This window comes from Dryobates pubescens, chromosome 7, assembly GCF_014839835.1.
Source record: "Dryobates pubescens isolate bDryPub1 chromosome 7, bDryPub1.pri, whole genome shotgun sequence".
Taxonomy (NCBI): domain Eukaryota; kingdom Metazoa; phylum Chordata; class Aves; order Piciformes; family Picidae; genus Dryobates; species Dryobates pubescens.
This window is the reverse complement of record NC_071618.1, coordinates 2775878-2801104: the sequence shown is the minus strand read 5'-3', so window position 1 is coordinate 2801104 and position 25227 is coordinate 2775878. Positions and strand designations below refer to the sequence as shown.

Below are 25227 nucleotides of genomic sequence, written 5' to 3'. Positions count from 1 at the left end.
ATCTGTGATTAGCAGTCTCAGGACACACTAGTAGAGAACTGAACCTCAGGACAGATTTGCAAATATAAAGACACATCTACTGAGCAGAAATACTCTTCAGTAAAACTCTTCAGTAAAACCCATGCCCCTCAGTTTAGGAAGGAGGTTGAGTTGCTGGAAGGTGTCCAGAGAAGGGCAACAAAGCTGGTGAGGGGTTTGGAACATAAGCCTTACGAGGAGAGGCTGAGGGAGCTGGGGTTGCTTAGCCTGGAGAAGAGGAGGCTCAGGGGTGACCTTATTACTCTCTACAACTACCTGAAGGGAGGTTGTAGACAGATGGATGTTGGTCTCTTCTCCCAGGCAGCCAGTACCAGGACAAGAGGACACAGTCTCAGGCTGTGCCAGGGGAGGTTCAGGCTAGATGTTAGGAAGAAGTTCTATACAGAGAGAGTGATTGCCCATTGGAATGGGCTGCCTGGGGAGGTGGTGGAGTCGCCATCATTGGAGGTTTTCAGGAGGAGACTTGATGGGGTGCTTGGTGCCATGGGTTAGTTGTTTAGGTGGTGTTGGATTGGTTGATGGGTTGGACGTGATGATCTTGAAGGTCTCTTCCAACCTGGTTTATTCTATGTATTCTATGTATTCTATGTATTTAAGCCAGGGAACAGCTTTTGCCAAAGTACCACATTTCATTATCTCTCTAGCTGCCTGATAGAAAGAGGGAGACTGATCTGAAGGACACCACAGATGCGTGCCTTATTCCTTTGTCCCTTTTCATCGGAGTGTTAACCTGGCAATTGTATTGTTTCCATTTTGTAAATCCACATTTAGCCTTTACTTGAACAACTGTCAGAAACTATGCTAGATTACAGGATATCTGACAAACAATACTGTATTTCATTCTCTTGAATCTTGAGACACTGCCATGACACCCAGCATTCCAACTGTCTTCTCAAGCATACTGAGAAGATAACAAAGCCCCTCCACTACCACTGTGTGAATTGTCAGTGTCAAAGAGGTATCTCCTCTGAACTAGCATCAACTGAATACAAGAAAAACATGAGCATGGGCTTGGCCTTGATGGTCTCCTAGCAAACTGATGAAAGGTCTTCCAAAATGATTCTCCATTGAATTTTATCCATTGGTACTAGGAGAATATATGGTTCTGTTTTATCCAGGAATTCTTGTCAGATTGGTATCTTCTGCCAGGCAACTAATAATAAGGGAGGCCTGCCACGGTTTTGAATGACATTACTAAGGTTGTTTTTAAAAATAATACAAAGCAGAAGTCTTCCAAAAGGCTAGGAGTATACATGCCAAAGATGTCATTTGCACATAAATCCCCTACATCCTTCAGCTGAAGGTAGCTCAGGGTATAATGCAGATAGCAGTGTCCATGAAAAACAATAGTATTACCTGTGTCCCAGCCCCCTCTTCTACCTGCCAAAAAGAGCATTTACAGTATTCTCAATGAAATAGGAGGATGTAAAGTCTTTACCATGGCTCCAAATCACTCCCACTTGGCTTGTCTAGACCACAAACAACTCAGTAGCTAATGCTGTTAACTCAAACATATCTGCCCTACTTTTCCTAACCTCCCTCTTTCCCGTTTTCACTTGATTTTCCTTATTGACATTGCCCAAAACCTGTATGCCAAGCTCTCTAGGGCTTGAGCCATTTGGGTCTACTCTCAAGCAGGATCTTTAAGCAAGTTTCAAAACACAAATCCAAGGAGATCTAAATAACAAATTTTTGCAAACACTGAAACATATATTGAGAAGCTGCAAAATGTATGCAAGTATAACTAATATTCTACATTACTAGAAAATGTGAAATCAAACGGGTTTTAATTGTGCTTCATGCCGTGGGTAAGTCCTATGCAGAAGAAAATTTCTGTTCCTTTTGCAGATTGCTGAGGAAGCTCTTTGGGATATAATTTGTCATTGGGCTTAACATCAGCTTATTCGCTGTAACGATTTCTACATTCGCCTCAGATCTCTGAGTTGGCCTCAATGGAACACTTTCTTCCCAAAGTAAGTGTGCATTTTGTATTTTCTATTAGCAAAACACACAGTTTTCCACAGCATCTTCTGTCTCCAGAATTGTTATACAGGTGCATTAAAGTCACAGTCCTCAGTCCATGGTTTAGCCCCTTCTGAGCCTAGGTCAAGAATATTATAGTGCCCTTTGGTGTTTATCTTGGTAGGTTTGGCTGGCATCAGGTACCGAAGGTTCTTCCAAAATCTGGAATTCACAGGAAGAGAGTTATCCTTTTTCCACTTCACCACCCTCTTTGATGGTAAAAGAGACAGTGATTCTGGCAAGAAACTGTAGTCACTTATAGGCGTATATTCAATTAGTATGATCTTAGTTTTTCGTTCAACTAGAGCTTTATGCAGTCCACTCTCAAGTTCGTATATGGCTCTGTCAGAAACATAGTTTTGGCTCAGTATAATGATTAATCTTCGGCTTTTGTCAATGAATGAGTGGATATCATCAAAAACTGCTGCAAATTGAAGATAAATGTGTTATTAAACTCAACTGAAAGGACAGGCAATGAACTGACTAATCCTTTAACTATCATATGTGTACCAAAAATATTCTTTTTATAAAATGACAACACATAAGCATCCTGTCCCTAAGAAGAGATAACGTGCACTATGGATGAAGAGTCTGCAAAAATGAGCTCAGGTATGACCAAAGCTTATACTCTGGAGCAGACAAGAACTTTCATACAATCTCCAGCTACCATAGGCAGCTGTACAGCACTGGTGACATGTCTAGAAGGTGACGGCAAACTTTATTTTTTACTCCAACCAGATATCTCTTTGCTCTTTCATGATAGATACTATTGGAGTTGTTCCACAGAAAGTTATCAACAGCAATCTCTCTCCAAATACTCAGTAACCCTCAGGTTACTCCTTCCATTATATCACTGAGCACTCAAATCTGTTGCCAGAAATCCAAGGTTGAGAAGATTAGCTGTGATGACAGAATGAGTTCCAACTATATTTTAGATCCTCAACTTTTGTCATGACATGACATGATGCCCTTCAAATATCTATGCATCAAACTGAATTCTCATGCACAACTTCCTGTTGAGTCCTCCAGCACCATGGAACAAGGCCTAGAGAGACCAGAGCTCTAGATAAGTTGCCTTGTAGGGAAAAGCAAAGCAAACTTTAGGAACAACCTAAAGAAGAGAAAACAAAGGGGAGAAGGAGGCTAACAAGGATATTACAACGCACCAAATGCTTCTGCAAATAAAAGGAAATAGTCTGTAACAAAGAAATTTTGTAATATTGCAATGCAATGAGATAAAACTGATGAAAGAATCAGATTGAACATTCCAAAAAGCTTTTTTCTAATACTTCCAGAGAGAAAATAACTGGAAAAACTGGCTTGGGGGAGCTGTGGCACCTCTTAGGTTAGAAAAAAATGTCAGAAATGGATACAAGGAAATAAGACCCTGCCTTGTGAGGGACGTTGACTAACCTTATTGTTCAATGTTTTTAACAATTAAATCTATTTCCTCAGCTTTGGACTAAATTGAATCATACCTTATCTTTTTTTCCCAAGCATTTGCAAAAGGCCATATATCCACAGGCCATTTAGAGAAAAAAAAAAATCCCATGTTCTTGTTTCTATATTGTTATCACACTGTTACATTCACAAAATAGTTTCAACCACCATAGGAAAGATAAAGTAAAAATACAAGTTACCTGAGAATAACTCAGAGTACCAGAGACACCATCTGCTTTGTGCAGTAAATGTAAGTTCATTCATAGGTGCTTGCTCACAGCAAAAGCAGAGCAAGATCACTGTCACCGTGGAACACCTGACACATACTGTGTTTTCACTTTCTCTATGCTAGCTTTTAAATCTGTTCATCTTGGTTCTGGGTAATCAAAGATGTGTGTATGTGGAGGTGCATGTGAATTCATAAATAAATTCATAAAATGTGTAACGTGTGCATGTGAACTCTGCATGCACATGGGCCAGATTACATGGGAAATGTAGCATTTTAATGCACAACACATTTGACAGAATTCCTTCTCATTACAGACTTCTAACTATGTGTGAAGATGCACTTATTTAATGACAAGAACACTCAATACACTTACCTCCTCCAGGGCATACATCCCTCTCAAATATACATAACTTGTACCCAAAGTTTTTTTCTAATACCGTGGGTAATATCTTCAAAGCAAATTCTCTCTCTTCTTCAGTAGGAGAAACACAGTCTTTCAGGTAAGACACAAACGCATCATATTCTTTTCCATCTGGAAAGAAATCACCAATTGCTTTCTTGTTGATAACCATTAGAAATACAGTATCTGATCCACCATTCTGGTTTTCAAAGTTACTGCCTCAGTAGCAAAGCACCAAGACACTCCTGCTCTTTCCTTTGATACTTAGAAGAGTCTTCAAACAAAACAAAAAAGAAAAACCCTGAATCAATTTAAATTCAATAAAAAAGATTCTGATTGAATTTGACAATTGATTTCCACATTTGCTTTACTCTTTAGATTATCTAAGACTATCAAGTAGCTCCACAGAATGAGTACTGGCTACAGACAATAAACCAATTTATTATTTTAGTTATAGAAGTATACCATGTCTGGTTATGCTTTGGGCAGTAAGTTGCAAACACAAAATCAAAGACCAATCCAGAGGCCGGGTTTACCCCATAGAGTGATATCTAATTGAACTTCACTACAGAACAGCTTTCTGGATTGATACAGTGGGGTACAAAGCTTTGTGTCTTAAACTGTGCTTTTTTTCCCTTTTTCTGGTTGCTTTACTACATGTTGTGGCAGTTTCAGGCTATGCCTTTAAAAGTTAGCTGCAGAGTTTGAGCAGAGGAGTGGAGAAGTATAAACAATTCACAGTTCGGTGTAAAAAGGAAAACAAAAATTATTCTAAATTAATTTCATTGGACAGATGTGTGAGATGTAGAACAGAATAGAATAGAATAGAATAGAATAGAATAGAATAGAATAGAATAGAATAAGCCAGGTTGGAAGAGACCTTCGAGATCACCGTGTCCAACCCATCATCCAACACCACCCAATCAACTAAACCATGCAACCAAGCATCCTGTCAAGCCTCGCCCTGAACACCCCCAGTGACGGCGACCCCACCACCTCCTCGGGCAGCCCATTCCAGTGGGCAATCACTCTCTCTGTGTAAAACTTCCTCCTAGCATCACACATCCCACTTCATTCCTTCCTTCCTTCCTGGCTGCTGCTTCTGCTCTGCTTGGCTGGGAGAATTTTATCACCACTGACCTTGAGATAAGAACACTAATGAGTAACGACGCTTTGAGCTAACAGTACTCCTAACTTCTTTTCTCTTTTCATTCTAATTAAGCAGAGAAGGTGGGGTAGGAGGGAGGTTAGGAGAGAGCAGAGCAGTTCCCCTGCCCCTTTTTGGGATCCCAGAAAGGGGTTGTGGTGGTTTGAAAGGAAAGGCTCTGCTTTCCCTCCCCCACTGAGAAAGAGACCACGGCTAAACCCAGTCGGAGAAATGAGAGTATATTTTACAAGGAAACAGATTAGATGTAACACAACAAACACAGGTATTTTACAGTATATACAGGAATATACAGCAAATGAACTCAACCAGAAACCAGACCCCCCACAGAGGGGGCTTCCCCCTGTGGCCTCCTTCACCCCCCTACCTCCCTTCTCCCCCAAAGAGGTAGAAGAAGAGACGAGGACGGTTAACAGGGCAGGAAAAGAATAAAGGCCTTGCACAGGGAGTTAGTATCTTATCTTAGTTGGCCAGAATCCCAGAAGCAGATCCAGCCGAGAGGGACAGCGAAGGAAGGAAGACTGAGAGAAAGTTCCCAACTCCCCTGGGTCCAATCTCTCCTCCCACAATCCTACCAATGAAATTCGTTTAGAAAACCAAAATATTTTACAAACATTTAGCCAGTGTGCCCCTTCCTTAAAGGCACAGCGTCAAACGGCCACAGGGGTTCAGTGGGGTTTCTGTGCTGTTTTCTGATTGTAAATACCTGTATAGTATTGTAAATACTGTATATTTGTACATATTCATTGCAGTCCATTGTGGAGTGTAGTTATTGCTTGTAAATACAGCTTCCGTTTGCTTTCCCCACTGAGTCAGCCGAGCTTTTGTTAATGTGGTGGTAAATTCCAAACCCTTACACATGTGGTTAATAAGAGAGAACAAACTAAAGCACATGAAAACCTACATATACAAGAACTCCACAAGTAGGAAACCCATAGCCTACTATCAGACACTCAGGTCCCCCAGGTTGACATAGTCCAAGTTCTCCGAAATCCTCCCTGTAAGCCAGTGATAGCTAATGTCAACAGATAGCTAAATAACAGTGCCTGGCATAAATGGCATCCACTGGGAATTCTCCAAACAATGCAGTTTATTTAAGCTATATTCAAGCTGATTTAGCAACTAAGGAAGTCTAAAAGAATAATTTTTGCACACACATTTCAGAAAATCATACCCAGGATTGGGTAACTGTCAAACTTGCTCCTTTAGCAAAGGTCACAGCAATGCTGCTTGGTATGATACTGGTAGCATGCTCTTCTGCTCTCCTTAAGTGCATTTGATGACATACCTGCATACACTACAATGGCCTTCTACAGTCAAGGAAGTATTTTAACCTTCACCTCACCAATGAGTATCAAACGATGTGAAAAGAAATTTCTGTCTCTTTGCCTGCCTGACAGCTCCAAGAGTGCTCATCCTCTTTACAGATAATTATAAACTTCTTCACTTTAGTGAGCTTTTGTGATGAAGAATACATCAGAACAGAGCACATTCAGGCAGCATCTAACCATGTCCATTCTACTACCTGCTCCAGAGACAAATTTTTCTCTGTGTTTATCTCCTGTTACTGCTTCAGGTGTATAACAAACTCCCTTTAGAACCTGACAAGGTTCTCTTTTACATATTCTTTGCTGTTTCTACTCACAAAACTCTTGGATTTATTTTGTCTTTTCCTCAAAGATGACTGTTTTATAGAACCAATCAGAAACAAATTTTTAATGAATACACTTACTTCAATGTCAACATTAACCAAGTCATACCTCCAGCAGTGTCATCTCTTCTGCATATGTTCCTGTAAAATAGAACTAAGTCGATTCTAAACATGACACAGAAAAACATCACAGCTACAGCAACACATGGAAATAGTATGGCAAGGACCATTGCAGTTGTAAATATGTGCTCAGGCATATCTTGGGTCTTCCCTGTAAAACAAAACCCAAGAAATTATACCCTTAACAAAGAGTATTATATGGCGACATTATTGTGTTCAATACTGATGGCATCTTAAAATCAAACTCAAAAAAATCACACTGGTGATGTGAATTCTTTCCTGCTAATACCTGAAGTGTATATGCATGTCATTTGTCCTGAGATGGAGAAGAACTACAGAACATGGATTACTCTAAAAACTAGAGAAACATTCACACACCCTTTCCACATATAAATCACTATAGTTGGGACTAAGACTGACACTACAAATCTTCATAGTTATACAGCATCCCAAACATCACTCACTTTTATGGCCAGTTTTTTTTCCAGTTTCTTTCCTGTTATTCTCACCCCTCTCTCAATCCATTCATAACAGTACCCTTTAAGCTCTTTGGACAAGAATTTTTTTTCCTTCTACCTCTAGTCTCTTATCAGGTTTTATGTTTGGTTGGTTTTTTGTTCCCTTATCTTTGTCTTTTTAGTTCCAAATACATATTTTCAACCCTTGAATCTCTGTGAAGTCTTTATGAAGGTACTGTCAAGTCATGCTCATTGTAGTCTGTATTTCATTTGCTTTATTATATACATCATTGTTGGGACTACTCTAATTTCACATATTTCCTTTTAGTAAAACTTGTAAAGGTCTGAGAGAAATGGAAAATAAGATAGGAATGACCATTTGGCATGAATCTGGACTATAGATGTGAATCATGACTATAGAGTAAAGGTTAGCTTTCTATAGCTAGAAGGATAGGGTCCCTGACAAGGGAGAAACCATCAACCAGTATGTTTCAGGCACTATCAGGAATATAAAAGACCTACTTTTGGGGGAGGAAGGAGTCAACCAGCCAACCAAAACCACAGCAAGCAATGAAAATATCAGATTTTAATTTTAGAAAGAGCTGCTTAATAAACAAAGCTGTCCAAACAACAGACACTGGACTGCACCAAGCTTTGGGTAGTTACGCTCTGTCATCTCACTGATTGGATGATGAAAAGAGGACAAGGAATACTCTGTCATGTGATCTAACAAATTGCCACCCAAAGATCTGTCATCCAGAGATGTGTCCAGAGCAGAGACCAAACTGTAGTCTACACACATATGCTCTAGCAGATGTAGCAGCAACCCCTGCTCCCCTGTGCAGGAGAAATAATCACCCAGGGGATTGTTAGGTCGAGCACTAGGGCCTTCAGAAGCAGACAGACACATCTGGAGGGATGTTGATAAGTCAGTTTCATGTCCTCAGGATTGAGGAGGTTGGCATGATCAATAGTTACATATGAGAAGTAGAAGTCACAGATAACACCGTACCTTTCCTCAGCTTCATGATTTTTATTTGTGTATTTTCATCCATTTGAAACACGCAGGTAAAATTACGATGCATGTCCTCCTCTGTTACCTTTTTAACCCGTAGTAACCTTGTGACATAGACCTTGTTTCCCAGCCTACAACAAGGAATGGTATTAGCAACACTACAGAAACTTACAACTGGCTAAGAGGAAGACTTTGCAGAAAAGGCTCTAAGAGAACCTCTGGCTGAGGTTGTACTGAATTTGCAGTTCCACAAAATACAGGACATGATCACATAGAAACAAAAGCATAGTATTTTCAGGAAACTTACTGTAATGTCTTTAACTCTTCTTCACATATCGAAGGTTCCTTCTCAGGGATACCTATGCATTTTTCTGGAAATGTTTGATTAATTAACCAGTAGAGGCTGGCATCCTCTTGCATACAATAACCCAAGAAACCTGTGCAATTCAGTATCTCTTCTTTACCTAAACAAAGCATGACATGAAAAGATCTAGCCAGAAATATCATTCATATTTACAGTGCAGTAAAATGTTCACTTTCCAAGCAATGTATCCCATGAACTGTGCTCCTTTCTGGACTTTTCAGCCCCTGCACAGCATTTCACAGGTGTTCCACCTGCTCTGGTGGTGGCTTTGGCAACCATGCACAGGGCTCTGTTACAGCCTGTTGTCGAGTGACAGTCATCCACTGCTTTCTCTCAAATAAAATGTCACAGCTAGAAGAATTTTAAAAGATGAGTGTCGCGACAGATGAGAGAATTTCAAGCTTTAGAGAACAAAAGGCAGTTGAAACAGATGATCTTTGTAAGTCCCTTCCAATTCAAGATGGTCCACGATTCTATGAACTAGACTGTGTTCTGCAGGCAGGGAACAGGAGAGAATGGCTCATCACCAGCCCCACAGGGGCAGGTAAAAGTAAGTAACTGGTAAGGGGAATTACAACCAATTGATTACAATACCTAAACTACACACTATGACTCAATAAAGTCAAAACTGTTAGAGCCTCTGCAGAAGTCTCACAGAGGAAATTCTCATTTCAGCACCACTTCGTGAATTCAGCATAATACCAAATATGCAAAGAAGTCTCTTAGTCAGCTACATCAGACAGCTTCAAAGCACTAAATAGAAGTGTCAGAGTCCAGTTGAAGAGTAGGACACAGTTTCTCTATGGGGAACCAGCTACAGAATGCAGAAAGAATAAAACTAAAAAGACAGATGTACATTTGGGTGGCAAAGGTCAGAAAACTGCAGCTCTGGAAGGTGAGATCTGATGATTCACAAGGCATTTTATTTTAAACATTGTCATGGGAAGCATGACCTGAGCTTAGCTGCAACTATAGAATAGAGTAGAGTAGAGTAGAGTAGAGTAGAGTAGAGTAGAGTAGAGTAGAGTAGAGTAGAATAGAATAGAATAGAATAGAATAGAATAGAATAGAATAGAATAGAATAGAATAGAATAGAATAGAATTAACCAGGTTGAAAAAGACCTTCGAGATCATCATGTCCAACCTATCATCCAACACCATATAATCAACTAAACTATGGCACTAAACACCTCATCCAGGCTCTTCTTAAACACTTCCGGTGATAGCGACTTCACCACCTTCCTGAGCACCCCATTCCAATGGCCAGTCACTCTTTCTGTGAAGAACTTCTTCCTAACATCCAGCCTAAACCTCCCCTGGTGCAGCTTTAGACTGTGTCCCCTTGTTCTGTTGGTGGTTGCCTGGGAGAACAACCCCCACCTGGCTACAACCTCCCTTCAAGTAGTTGTAGAGAGCAATAAGGTCACCCCTGAGCCTCCTCTTCTCCAGGCTAAGCAACCTCAGCTCCCTCAGCCTCTCCTCATAGGCCTTGTGCTCCAAACCCCTCACCAGCTTTGTTGCCCTTCTCTGGACACCTTCCAGCAACTCAACATCTTTCCTAAACTGAGGGGCCCAGAACTGGACACAGGACTCGAGGTGCAGCCTAACCCGTGCTCAGTACAGGGGCACAATGACCTCCCTGCTCCTGCTGGCCACACTGTTCCTGATCCAGGCCAGGATGCCATTGGCCTTCTAAGCCACCTGGGCACACTGCTGGCTCGTGTTCAGCCTACTATCAACCAGTACCCCCAGGTCCCTCTCTTCCTGGCTGTTCTCCAGCCACTCTGACCCCAGCCTGTAGCTCTGCATGGGGTTGCTGTGGCCAATGTGCAGAACCTGGCACTTGGATGTGTTCAATCTCATGCCGTTGGACTCTGCCCATCTGTCCAGCCTGTCGAGGTCCCTCTGCAGAGCAATCCTACCCTCTAACAGATCAACACCTAACCCCCAGCTTGGTGTCATCTGCAAACTTACTGATGATGGACTCAATCCCCTCATCCAGATCATCAATAAAGACACTGAACAGGATGGGGCCCAGCACTGATCCCTGGGGCACACCACTGGTGCCTGGCCACCAGCTGGATGTGGCACCATTCACCACCACTCTCTGCGCTCGGCCCTCCAGCCAGTTCCTAACCCAGCACAGAGTGTTGCTGTCCAAGCCACAGGCTGACAGCTTGGCCAGGAGTTTGCTGTGGTGGACAGTGTCAAAGGCCTTGCTGAAGTCCAGGTAGACTACATCCACAGCCTGCCCCACATCCACCAGGCAGCCACCTGATCATAGAAGGAGATCAGGTTGGTCAGGCAGGACCTGCCCTTCCTAAACCCATGCCGTCTTTAGCTACTTGAAGGGAGGTTGTAGCCAGGAGGGGGTTGGTCTCTTCTCCCAGGCAACCAGCACCAGAACAAGAGGACACAGTCTCAAACTGCACCAGGGGAAGTTTAGGCTCGAGGTGAGGAGAAAGTTCTTCACAGAGAGAGTTGTTAGCCATTGGAATGTGCTGCCCAGGGAGGTGGTGGAGTCTCCGTCCCTGGAGGTGTTCAAGAGGGGATTGGACATGGCAGTTGGTGCCATGGTTTAGTAGTCATGAGGTCTTGGGTGATAGGTTGGACTTGATGATCTTTGAGGTCTTTTCCAACCTTATTGCATCTATGATTCTATTACCCAAGCGGCTAAGGAGGTCTTTAACTTCTTCCTCCTGGATCACAGGGGAACTACACTGCTCCATGACTCCACCTGCCAGCTCAGGAGGCCAGTTGTCCAGAAGACAACCTATCTTGCTATTAAAAATTGAGGCAAAGAAGGTCTTAAGTACCTCTGCCTTTTCCTCATCTTTAGTTACAATATTCCCCTCTGTGTCCACCAAGGAGCAGAGGTTGTCCTTGCCCTCCTCTTGCTATTAATATATTTGTAAAAGGATTTTTGGTTGTCCTTCACAGCAGAGGCCAGTCTAAGCTCTAAATGGGCTTTTGCCTCTCTAATTTTTTTCCTGCATGACCTAGCAACATCCTTAAACATTCCATGGGTAACTTCTCCTTCCTTCCAATGATGATACACCCTCTTTTTTTCCCTTAATTCGTTCTGAAGTTCATTGCCCATCCAGGCCATCTGTCTGCCCCAGCAGCTCATCTTCCAGCACATTGGCACAGCCCATTCCTGCGCATTCAAGATTTCTTTCTTGAAGTAGGTCCAGCCCTCCTGGACCCCTTGGTTTTTAAGGGCTCCAGGAGGTACCTTCTGAGTTAGTTCCTTAAGTCACCTAGGTCCGACCTTCGGTAGTCCAGAGTGGAGGTTTTGTTGCTGCCCCTCTTAGTCTGACTGCATATTGAAAGCTCAATTATCTCGTGGTCACTGGACCCCAGACAGCCTCCAACCACCACATCTCCCACCAGCCCTTCTCTGTTTGTGAAAAGAAGGTCAAGCAGAGCCTTACCCCTGGTAGGCTCACACAGCAGCTAGGATAAGAAGCTATCCTCCATACACTCTAAGAACTTTCTAGACTGCCTCCTCTCTGCTGTGTTAAGTTCCCAGAAGGTATCAGGCAGGTTAAAATCACCCATAAGAACAAGGTCACAATTTCTAAGCTATGACAGCATCATTTCCAGGGAACACATCTAGAATGCCCTTTATTAAGCCACAGAAGACAGTTGTTCAGACCAGAATGCACAAATGCTTTTCAGTAAGCAAGATCTCCCCAGGAATCCTCTAAGGGCACACATTATAAGCTGAGTACAAGATTTATCAGTGTGGATGCTTCTAGTGGAAGTTTAAGAACTTTAAAAGCAGGATCCATCTGAAAATCTGTCCTTCTAAGATTTGAATCTTGGAAACTCAAATCATAGTTGCACAAATTGAAATATAAACTTAATCTTCTAGTATCATCTACCTCACAGCTTTTTCACCATACACAACAGCTATTTTCAGGGAAATATTATAGAATGCCATCTTAAAAATTACAGGTTAGAAAGACCATGGACCCAGCTCATCCAAGCTCCCCTTCACTCTCCACCATGTCATCTGTCTCATCACTTAGCAGGTAGTTCAATGACTTTATCAAATGATCTTGTCAAGGTAGATAAGGAATGGAAGACAGTGGGTTCATAATCACTTGATACTGAATCCTTCTACATTCCAAGGGTTGGGACAAGCACAGTAAGTGGAAGGTAAGAGTGTACTGGGGGGTTGGGGGCATCGTAGGATTGTGGCATAACCACTGGAAAAAGAACCTCCTAACTGGTATTTGTAGCAGGAAATAAAATCAGCATATGCAGGTCCTGGCTAAGCAAAGGAGATAAATACAAATATTGAGACTTGAAAAGGAAAGTCTAAGTAACCAGGTGAGAGATGCACTGTTCTAGAAGCACAGTCTTGGCTTTTAATAATACAACTAATTCTTTGCAGCAGCAACAGACCTTCATGCTTGCTTTGCCAGGGCTGTCAGTCCTCACATTTCTCATTTCCCTGCAGAATAACATCCTCCTCTGCATCAGGTACTAAGGTGATTAATCATTACCACTGTTCAGTGAACATACCAGGTGTCTTTCACACATTACTCCCCAGGGTTGCCTATCTACAAAGGCGAGCCATAGACAGATGGTTTTGGCAGTGTTAGGTTAATGGTTGCACCCCTATTATAGTTTATGATAAAAATTATAAGCCAGAAATATGATTAAATATGAATGTGATTTATTAAATACCAAAAACATTTTTCTGACCCATGATCGAAAGGTCCTTTACAGCCTATGCAATTCTATGACTCTGTGGTTCCATGGTTTGTCACCAACACCACATTTGCTTGCTGGTCATAGCAGTTTCCACTTCTGCATCTGTAGAAGGGTACATTTAGTGTACTTGTGTATCAGTCATGAAATACACTATGCAAAACATAACCAGATGTGCGGACAGATCAGATTCTGAAGGGTGCACAGGTAATCATTAGCTTGATTACACACAACCAGGCTATCAACCACAACAGAACAAAAGTATGCATATGCAGTAACTACCACAAAGATTTATGCACTGATTTCATACCTATTTCTGTTTGAATTTCTTCATTGCGTCCAACTATCTCCAAAGTTGTAGCCTCTGGTGCATCTAAAATACAAAGTACTGCTATTGAAGTAATAGTTTGCTCACATTCTACCACAGTGAAAATTACAGATTTGCTTTATTTCTACAACTACTCATATACATTCCATTCAATTTAAAGAACAATATCTGGGGCCTTGCATTACTGAGTAATTTAAAACACAGTATGCCCTGTTGATATTTTCCCACATGCACATACACACAACGCAGTTCACAGTGGCTGGAAAGACTCCTCCCTGCAACTCTTAGTAGGCTTTTATGACTTACTTAGAACAGCTAATTTTGAACAAGTACAACTTTAGGGAAAACATTCTAAACACGTTTTTCAAATTTGGTAATCCATCACACAAACTTATGCTGCTGCTTTCTCAGTTTTGAAATTACTGCGGAATAGTTTAGATTAGCAGCTCTGAGCCCTCTTGTGTATATTTGTCAAATGAGAGCTGTGGTTAAAATGTTACACAGCAAAGAGAACTAAAAAGCATGCTACAAAATTTTAAAAAGCTTTCTTACCTTCTTTGACTACCAGCTTAATGGTATTTGTGGTGTAGTATGTCTTCCCTTCATGATGAATTAAAATTTTGCAGGTATATATCCCTGAGTGCTCCACTGTTAAGGTTTTAAAATCCAGTTCCCGCTCTGTTTCATTTTTGTAGTTCTTACAGTCCTTCACAGAGACAGAAAATATCATTCTATAACAAACATGCATTCAAAACTTTAATGATATAAAGAGAAAACTTTATACACTCCTCATCACTTTGCCACTATCTCAATTACATTTGTCTGATCCAAAGGAGCTGTGAGGTTGTTGGGTTTTTTTCAGAGATGATGGCTTGGGTCTGTAGGTGTCACCTGCTTGTGGCCAAAAGTTGCCTAGACTTCTGAGGAGCATTCAGGTTAAAGCGAAATGCCTCAACACCTAGGGAAAGTGACCATCTCTGGGCACTTATGTTTGTTTACTGTCCCTATACCACAAAACAAATTCTGGTTTTGAGCTGAATCACAGAATGGTCTGAGTTGGAAGGGACCTCCAAAGGTCATCTAGTCCAACCCCCTCTGCAGAAAGCAGGGGCATCCTCAACTAGATCAGGTTGCCCAGTCATGTCAAGCCAAACCTTGAATATCTCCTTTTAATTTTTCCTTTTAATTCTTCTGAATATCTTGTTTTAATTCATAGCACATGATAAATTCAATGTCTGGTGAAAATGTAGCAATATTTGTTTCTGGTCTGGGAAGGGAAATGGTCGCTGCTGGAAATTGTCCACAAAAAGGCATTTCCTCAATGCATATGGGAAATTACTAACGGGATCTTATACACAAAAGCACATATAACCTCACCTGTTTCATCTCAAACAAGAAGGCTTTGAAAACTTTCAGAGTTAAGCATCAAAGACTATTTACATGCAAGGACAGCTGCATCATCTGTCTCACAGTATTTATTGGGTTTTGTATTAGGCACTGGCATATTCAGATTAACTATGAGGAAGTCTGGGGTATGGTCCTTCACTAAGGACAACAACCCAACGCCCTGCTCACCAATGGTCCTAACCCCCCAGGCCCTGAATGACAATGGATTGAAAAAGGTCTGTTACTCTAACCAGGACCCCGAGAGGAAAAAGGAGCACTGGCCAAGGTAATGCATATCAACAGGGTGGAAGGGATCTATTCAGAGTGTTTCATCTACTAGATGAGCACAACATCCAATAGTTACAGGTGTTTTACACAACTATCATCTATGCTCTGGCAAAAGCTGCTAGAGAGAAGACTTTGCCCAAAATAAACAGAACAGTATCTGTCACATACTATGTAAAAAGTGTTTAAAACCAGCAAAACCGAAATGTTTGCTCTTTTTTTTATTACAAGCACATGTCAACTGCAAAGCAAGCATCTAGGCACCTCATTTAGTTTCAGGATAATGCATATATCAGCAAAGTAGTATCACAGTATCACAGTATAACCAAGGTTGGAAGAGACCCCAAGGATCATCAAGTCCAACCTGTAAAAGTGGGAGGTGTCCCTGCCCATGGCAGGGGGCTGGAGCTGGATGACCTTTAAGGTCCCTTCCAACCCAACCCAGCAAACAGGCATGTTCATCAGATCTTTTACCATCCCAAACTACCAGTTTATTAATGATTTCTGATTACAGGTACCTTTGTCTAACAGAACAGAGAGCAGAGAAAAACTGTATCTGTCTGAAGGTTGTTGTTTATTTTCCCCCAATTAACCTGAGAAAGTAAAGCTTTACAAGATTTGTAGATGCATTTAAAAATTTGTTTGCAATGAATTTTTCCTGTAATCACGTTTTTCTTCTGTAGCCAATGATTTCAGTGACACTGTTTCAGTAATTACCTTGAACCATGCTATGCTGTCATTCTTGTTGACAGACAAATCACTGCATTTCAGCGAGTGGCCAGTTCCAGCGTTTTTAATTTCAGTAGTTAAATGATTGTTGTTGAAACAGCTGCTTTTATTTCGTTCTAGTACATTCAATGTCCACTTTTGAAGTGTGAAATTTTGTTTTCCACTGCTAAAAAAAAAAAAAAAAAAAAAAAAGGAAAAGGAAAATCAGGTTTAGGAACTTTTTAAAGGAAGGCATCTTAGTAAGTTACACAATAAAATACAAATAATTACTTTAATGTATCTGTTAGGAAGAAAGTACATCTACAGTGACCTAGTTATTTGTATTCCTTTTTATTACATTTCCACCCCCAAATATGTGTTATTTCCCATAGTAAAAGTGATTATGTAACTAAGGAATAGTGTGGCCAGCAGGAGCAGGGAAGTCATTCTGCCCGTTCTCAGTACTGGTTAGGCCACACCTTGAGTACTGCGACCAGTTCTGGGCCCCTCAGTTTAGGAAGGACATTGAGACACTTGAATGTGTCCAGAGAAGGGCAATGAGGCTGGTGAGAGGCCTCAAGCACAAGCCCTATGAGGAGAGGCTGAGGGAGCTGGGGTTGCTTAGCCTGGAGAAGAGGAGGCTCAGGGGAGACCTTCTTGTTCTCTACAACTACCTAAAAGGAGGTTGTAGCCAGGTGGGGGTTGGTCTCTTCTCCCAGGCAACCAACACCAGAACAAGAGGACATAGTCTCAAGCTGCACCAGGGGAAGTTTAGGCTCGAGGTGAGGAAAAAGTTCTTCACTGAGAGAGTCATTCGTCATTGGAATGGGCTGCCCAGGGAGGTGGTGGAGTCGCCGTCCCTGGAGGTGTTCAAGAGGGGATTGGACATGGCACTTGGTGCCATGGTCTAGTCATGAGGTCTTGGGTGATAGGTTGGACTCAATGATCTTTGAGGTCTCTTCCAACCTTGGTGATACTGTGATACTGTAGTATCTATCACAAAACATTAGACAATAAAATTGTAAGTGTGGAATATGACAGTATATGTTGTATCAACCAAGGATGCATCAAACTGTGGTATCATGTGTAATTACAAGGGAGCATGAGAGTTTTAGGACCTTGAGCCAGATAGTGGTTTTGCAGGTTTAATCTCCTAAGCATTGCTAAGGTTTAGATGAGTCACTGAAAAATATGTTTGTAAAATAGATAAAAAATAAGATGGACAGCTCTGTTATCATTCACAAAGCAACAGTGTTCATTGTTTGAAGCCATGCAGATAGTCATGGATACTTTGGAAATATTTAAATATTACACAAGTCTCATGAATTACTGAATCACTTCTGGACTCAAACACATCTGCAAAACAAGACATTTTGGAAAGGATTCACCTCTTTTTCTTTCAGTCTGCCCTGATAAGAGATCTATGATACCTGGCCATCCCAGGTTGACTGGTAGAGACAGGAACTACACTTCTAAAGCAGAGTCATCATGTCCCATGCAGTACTGACAAAAAATCAGGAGAATATGCTCAAAATATTCCTCTCTTGAATATCTAGAAACTGACTGTTGACCTTTAGATATCTACTATGTTCTATTCACTTAGTTCTGTAAAGAATCAGATTATAGCTGTGGGTTATTTCATTGCTAGGTACTTCAAATATAAAAGAAGAAAGAATCATTCCTAGGAGAACAGAAACCAATTCAAGAACCATCTTGATGAGAAGAGCTAATAGGACAAAGCAGTTGAAATGGAGAAGCAAGCCTGACAAAATGTATCAGCTTAAATACCATTCTTGACTGGCATGCCTTTTAATGTAGAAGATTCAGAAAAAACATTAGGACAGGCTTGAAGGGGCTCTGAGATATCCCTACAACTGTAGTGGGTTTGGACTATATGACCCTTAAATGTCCCTTACAACTCAATGCATTCCGATTCTATCATTTATATGATGAATTTACACCAACTTTAGAGTTGGCTTTGGTTTGTTTTCTCCCCACCTCTTTTTAAGATCGCCCTGTTAAGATCACTCATTGCAGCTTTTTTCCAGCCTTCACAGATTCTCCTTATTTTCCTTACTCACTTGACTACTTCTTTAGTCATAATGGTGATGGACTATCTAAATCAAAGCATAGTGGTTTGGTTTCTCGATCAGTTAACTATGGTGGCATAAACAGGAAAAAGCTTATCAAAACTTTCCCATCAGAGATGTACTCACTTGGGTATTCACAGTGGGTGGAGTCCTTCTCACCTATTGTTCAGCAAGATAACCTGTACCCCAGAAAGGCCTCTCTCTCCCCCTAACAATAAAGATACCTAAGATAATTTTAATTGTAGATATAAACATTAGTTCTGATTAATTCCACGAGTTCTGTGTGTCTCTTTAGGTAACTACACATCTAATAATAAAATCCAAATGATTTTACTATCTGGATTCAGCAGACAGAAGAGAAGGATCAATACAGCCACACGTTCTCCTCAACATTGTCACTCCACAGAAGCTTTCTTCTGTGATCAGATGTGGTGAAATCACTTCAACAAATAGGAGTATTTCACCTAAACTGGATCAAGATATTCTTCTACCTGGTGGGCCAAAATCTGGCAAGGAACAGCTCTCTGGAAGGTAACAAAAACATGCCTATGCACTCTAAGATTAGTTTGGCTTAAATAACTTTGTCTGTTATACACATGATTTTCAACAACAACAAATATGCACCAAATTGTCTTGTTTAAGCTGCTAGGCTGTAAACTGTTATATTTCTGTTCGGATTTCACTTGTCTGAGTCTTTACTGATAATTTGTGGGGAACAAAACTATTTCTGGCTTAACAGCCTTTTTACTTCCCCCACCAAACACACCAAGTAGGAACAATTAAAACTATCTTGACTCAGGAAGTGAAAGCCCTTAGAAGATTTTTTTTTCCAGGAAGCTACCAATTCCCCCAGTTTCTAGGTCACTAATACAGAGCAACCAAACAACCACCTTTTTTTATGTATTCTACTTTTTCCTTTGGCAATCACAGGATATAGGCTATGAGAGAAACACACAAATTAGAAATCTGGCCAGAGATGTGTGACAGTTTTTCTGTTTACCACTGCCACTACAAGTGCATGTGAAACCTTTCATTTTCAAAAAGTATTGCTGAAGATGGACACACACAGGCTTACAGACAATGTCTGTGAATTCCTGAATTTATATCCCAAGTCTGCTACACTAGCAAACACACATGAGCACAAAACACACACAAACACACACTAGCGATCTGTGCTGTGTCTCAGAAGGACAATTCTACATTAAGTGGAAAACTTCTGATTCTTACATGAAATATATTTAGGTAATACACCACACATACATGGTTACAGCATTTTTACCTCTTGCTGCTTGCATATTGTTAGTTGTAACATCATTAAAAAAAAATATCTAAATTTAATTAGTTTGCAGAATCTGTTAATATGTGTTTTTTTCCTTGTCTCAAAAATCTGCAGTATGTTTGTAATTATGCTCTCTAAAACTGCCCAAACACTTACAGGCACCTCATTTCCCATATAGCTTACAAATACATATCTCTAAACAGATGAAAATAAAAAATGTCAAATAAAAATATACTTGGAGTGTCTGCTTTCAGCCCTCCAAATTTTAATCTATTATTGATATTCTGAACTGAAAATTATTCCATTCTAATTTACATTGTTATTAAATACTAAACATCCCTATCTGAAGAATCCCTAGCTGCAGAGATGGCTAAACTCCTCTATCTGAAGAAAGCCGTATCTGTAAATAATCTTTTGCATTTGCAGAAATGTAGCTCCATTAACATGCTCTCCAATAGTGAGAATCATCATATGAACAAAGTCAAATATCCCATTTAGAATCCCATAATAATTGCCTTATTCCTATTGTTCCAGTGGTAAGGCCTGTGAAGAGTTCCTGCATGAGGAATCCTGACATGTGTTTTCACTCTGGTCCTAACAAAATTTGGGGGGGGAGGAAATAAAATTAAAGTTATTTCAATGGTCAAAATATGTTTTTTAATGAAGAAACATTTTCTTTTTCCAAAATACAAATGCTTTCCTTGCAAACTGAGTTTTAAAATGCAGCACTATTATAAAGTCCTAGAAAATTAATAAAAAGGCAGAAACTGAAAACTGTGAATTCCAAATGAATGCTAATTCAAAACCTTTCTTCTGAGTTTCTAGCTTAAGCAGATCAGCAATCAAGACATTTCACAAAGGGTTCAGACTTTTGTGTTTTCCAGAAAATACTTATCTTAACAAACTCCATCCTAACAGTTTTACTTAGTCTTTTTCTGTCATCTCTTCCTATATAAAAGGCTGGTTTTCTCAGGTTTGAAGCCTGCATAATTTTTTATATTCATTTGTAGAGTTCTTGTAATTTACTGTATTTTTTTCTGCTTAAGATTAATGATTGCTTCAATTTTAAATGCTGAGGTACAGTTTTGGTGCAAGTTATTCATCAGAACTCCACACAGAAAACCTTTCATTTAGTCCTTTAGTCTTTCATGGTGGTCTAATGGAGATTATAACCAAACAGTTGAGGCAAACCCTTATTTATCATTTTGACTCATGATGTTCTACAACAGTAAGAAAACAAATCCAATTAATTCACTTTTTCTTTCAATGTCTTCAAGCATGCAAGGTTTTACACAGAAACCAGAGTTAAGATATGTCACAGCTTGACAGGCTTCATAGCATAAGATCCACTCAACACATTAAGAAAGAACAAGTCTGGTGGAAGAGACAAGCAAATGTTTCCTTTTACTTGCCAGTGGACGGAAGGATTGCCTATCACTCATTTTGCTTAGGTAATTAATCACAAAGCAGCAGATATGCTACCTGCCTTACCAAAGAGTTTACAGAACCTTTAAAAGGCTGAAACTGCTGACTGGAAATTGTAAATACCATAGGTCTGCTGGATGGTTACAGTGAAATGAAATGGAAAACAGCACTACAGTTAATGCCTTTTCCTGCACCTCCTTTGTACAGATGCCACAAGCAATATAAAGCAAAACAAAGAAATTAGCTTCTTCATAGACAATTGCCAAAGCAAGAGGTTCAGCCACCAGCTTGTGTACCCACCTGTAAGTGACAGAGTAATTCCCGGAGTCACTGAGTTCAGCTGGCCAAAACTCCAGCAAATTCATTTGGGAAACAATCCTGTGTGTTTCTTTTATCGCTTGCTGCTTTCCAGCATTTTCTCTGTACCAGTTTATTGTGTATGCTTCTTCCTGAAAACGTTCTTGCATTGACTCAAAATAACAAAGGAAAAAATATTCCCCTTCTAGCACATCAATGGAGGCACGAAGGGGACACAGCTTCTCTTCAGAGAATGAAGGAAAAAGACACATTAGAAAGCCAGGTACTACTTTCAGGAAATTACATTAGTCTGACTTTAAAGTGATTTGTTACACCGTTGGTCTTTTACAAAGCAACTTTTGTTCAGCAGGGTGGTTTGGCAGTGTTTATTTATTCCAGTAATGCCCACCAGAAGAATCAGTTTTCCAAAGGTTTATTTTATCTCACCCAAGCAAAACCAGCAGGAAAAGAAAGGTAATAAAAAAGGCATCACCCTAAGATTATTTCTTGTGGGTCCAACAGTATCAGAATCAAATAGGCACAAATAGACAAATCTGACCTCACTCTATAGTAAAGCAGCTACCACAAATGGAAGGGGGGGAAGATAAATTATTCACCTATGGTTTGACTGGTTTGACTTGACAAACATGGCTAATCCTTAGAACGGTTCAGCTACCACAAAACCAGAGATCCTATGAATTAACATTTGCCTTTTCTTCCCAAAACTAAGCCATTCCACATCTAGATTTCTTTTAAACTTTAGTCTCAAAGGCTGCTTTTCCAGTCAAATTTCCCAAATGTACCTTTGCATAGAGTGGTCACTAAAAATACAGAAAAAGGACCATGGTCTAGCATTATTAGTCAAGAATAAAATAAGCCTTCAGTTTCTATTTCTCCTGAGGTTCTCAGAGATTTTTGCTGTTTAGCAGCTGTTGTGATCACACTACTGACTGACAGAAAAATAAGCAGACTCATCCTCTTCCTAGTGGTGGCTCTTTATACAAACATTCTCCCTTACCACATCATCAGGTGTCTTCAGGTAGCCTCTTTACTCTTTTTATGACTTTTGTATTTTGGACCAAATTTCCTAAGTCTGGAACTGGGCTAAAATTGCCAAAACCTCTAAGATTTTGTTCAAAACTGCAAAGCACCTAACTTGCCCCACTCTAAGCAACTATCAAGAAAATGCCAAGTATTCAGCAAAAGTTTGGACGGTTCTACTAGTGAAATGAAGATTTATACTTACCAGTGGCAGCTTCAATGACAAGCATTAAAAAAAATATTAGAGACATTTTATTGACCTACTTCTCACTTTTCCAGAGGTATGAAACAATGGTTCTTTCTTGTTCTGAAAGCCTAAGAAAAACAGATTCCAATTTCATCACAAGTGCAGAGAAACAAATTACTTTGAACATGTCAGCAGTGTAACTATTGCCTGATACTGAAGAGGGTGTTCCAAATTCAGTGTTATACTTTTTTATCACATGTATCAGAAAAGGTATCTAGATTTGTCATGGCAATTCCTTCTTTCATTTTCTTGTTAACTAGAGAAATTTTACACTTCTGATTAAACTGACATTCTCATAGAAGCACTCAAACTTAGAGGCCAAGCCAGCTGACACCACAGGACAAGGCAGTGCTTTTTTCCTGCACACAGAATATAAACTTTGCAAGACTCAATCTTGTAGACACAGCTATCAGGAACATCTCTTGCTTTCAATGAGAACAACACAATGATAGATTGGACATATTTTGATAGCTAAATTTGAGCCTGATGGAAAAAAAATGTGATCTACAATTTTGTCTATATAACCAATAAACGCTAGCTGAGGAGGAGAAGAAGCAGCTTGTATTGAACTGTTTCATGTGTAGTCAACTGTGCTTTCAAACACAGTGGAAAACACCTCTAAATAATACCTATGTGGAGTACCTTCTCTGAGATTCCTCAGAACACCAGTTTAACTGACAACCAAAGGCAGAGCCAGTCCTTTGCTTACAAATCAGGCAGATTAGGAGCATCAGCAGCTCAATTCAACATCTGCAACCATGACAGACAGCATTGCTTGGTCACTGACCCAAAAATGCATGGACAAATCACATACACATGCAGCACATTTCACAGAGAGCTGCCAAAAGAAATCTTGTTATCATTCCATTTGTTTGGGTTTGTTACTTAAACCTTTTGCAATTTCAGAAAACATATACTTACTGCTGTAAGATTGCTGCCCTGAGATTTACAATCAGAAATTTCCTAGTATCTGAAGTAGCTGGAGGCAGGAGGCTAAAACAGTTCCAGCAATATTCCAGAATGACTTCAAAGTATGTAGCTACTCTCCCTCTCTGATTATTCTCTCTTGTTCTTTACAAGTATGCCATCGTCCCACAAATCACTGAAAGGAGATAGAAGAAATATTTCACATCCCTTTTCTTCAGACTGCCTGGTAGGCAGATTTAGGAAGCATCTAAAAGAATTTGGATGTGGACTACTGCAACACGCACCTTTAACATGCCATACAGTAAACTGATCAGACCTGGTTTCAGTTCCCATCTACATATGGAGATTCAAACTGCTACACTTTAAAAGGAAAGAAGCGCTTTTCATTTCTTGTCTTTTCATTTTTCACCCACTCATATCCAGAAGAAATACAGTTGTTATAGACAATGTAACTATGATCCACTACATAAAGAAAAATCATTTATCACCAGATTTTTAATTCTAAATCCCTGTTGGCATACCATATCAGCATACAGTGGAAGTTCTGTTGAATGAAGAATAGTGCCCTTCATTCTTTCAACAGGGATTTAAAAAACACAGTATAATGCAAGATACTTTGGAATAATCAGGTTGGAGATCAGCAGTTACTATTAACAAGCAAAACATAAGTCCTTAATCTTACACTAACTTTTTTGTTGCACCTGATCAGCTTGTCTGAAAGTGTTCTAATCTGGGCTAACAGTATTTGCATTTCAGCAGTGTGGTGTGCAGTACTCTTCAATGAAACACGCGGGTAGGGGCACATGGGGAGGGAAGAGCAAAAAGAAAGACACATGGGGAGGGAAGAGCAAAAAGAAAGACACATGCTTTTGGTGAAAGCTAGTACGAAGAGATTCTTCAAGGAACAGAATAAGATTTTTAATTTGCAAAAAGAAATGGAGAATTAAAGTAAAAGCAAGGATTCTCTCTCTGATAAAGGAGTACAGAAATACTCAATGGACGAAATGCTAAAGCAATAGCAGAGGATGACAGGTTCAATGAAAAAAAGTATAAAAAAATCCCAGGTCTAAAGCAACAATAGTTTTAGGCATGCTTTTAAAATTTCATGCATGCTCAAAGCCACTGATGGAATTCTAATAATAAGAAATGAAGGTTCTTAAAAATGTGCCATTGTGGACCAAAACCAACCAAACAAACAAAAAAACCCAACATTTTTAAACAAACTGAAGCTGTAAGTTATGTAAAATACATTAATGACACCTTCCAAGCTAGAAAATTTTGTGTATTTAAGCACCATTTAAATTATTCTTTATTCTCGTAGCATTATCAGAAGATTTTAGAATGAAATGGTGCCGGAAGCATCAAAGCAATCCTCAGTTTTTGTCAAGTAAATAATTTTTATGAACACTTTTGGAAATCAGAATTTGATCCCAAAGGCTTGTGACTTACTTTTTGTAAAATCAACAAATTCTTACGAATGTCATACTGTTTGAACAAACATTTTGTGGCCAAAGAAGGAAAGTACTAGTCTTACCCCTTTAAGAATGGCTTCCTGTGGAGTTTGTTTTAAAGTATCACCACGCCGTGCC

The 25227-nt window shown here is 40.0% G+C and overlaps 1 protein-coding gene across 1 annotated transcript; it reads right to left on the bottom strand.

Moving 5' to 3' along the window:
• Positions 1–1988: 1988 nt before the first annotated feature.
• On the bottom strand, positions 1989–22715 carry IL18R1 (interleukin 18 receptor 1). Its single transcript, XM_054163007.1, has 10 exons — positions 22670–22715; positions 21427–21667; positions 16342–16519; positions 14506–14659; positions 13936–13998; positions 8847–9003; positions 8537–8670; positions 7056–7217; positions 4104–4262; positions 1989–2485 (listed from the first exon to the last, which is right to left on the bottom strand). The coding sequence occupies exons 1-10, from the start codon at positions 22713–22715 to the stop codon at positions 2085–2087; spliced, it is 1695 nt and encodes a 564-aa protein (XP_054018982.1). The 3' UTR covers positions 1989–2084.
• Positions 22716–25227: the final 2512 nt, after the last annotated feature.

What these genes read in the sequence shown, in the direction of transcription:
- IL18R1 (XM_054163007.1), bottom strand. Translation starts at nt 22,715, where the DNA reads ATGTCTCTAATATTTTTTTTAATGCTTGTCATTGAAGCTGCCACTG. An exon ending in TAAGCTGGTAGTCAAAGAAG is followed by an intron (nt 13,999 to 14,505) that starts GTAAGAAAGCTT and finishes TTTGTATTTTAG; the next exon opens with ATGCACCAGAGGCTACAACT. An exon ending in AGAAATTCAAACAGAAATAG is followed by an intron (nt 9,004 to 13,935) that starts GTATGAAATCAG and finishes TGCTTTGTTTAG; the next exon opens with GTAAAGAAGAGATACTGAAT.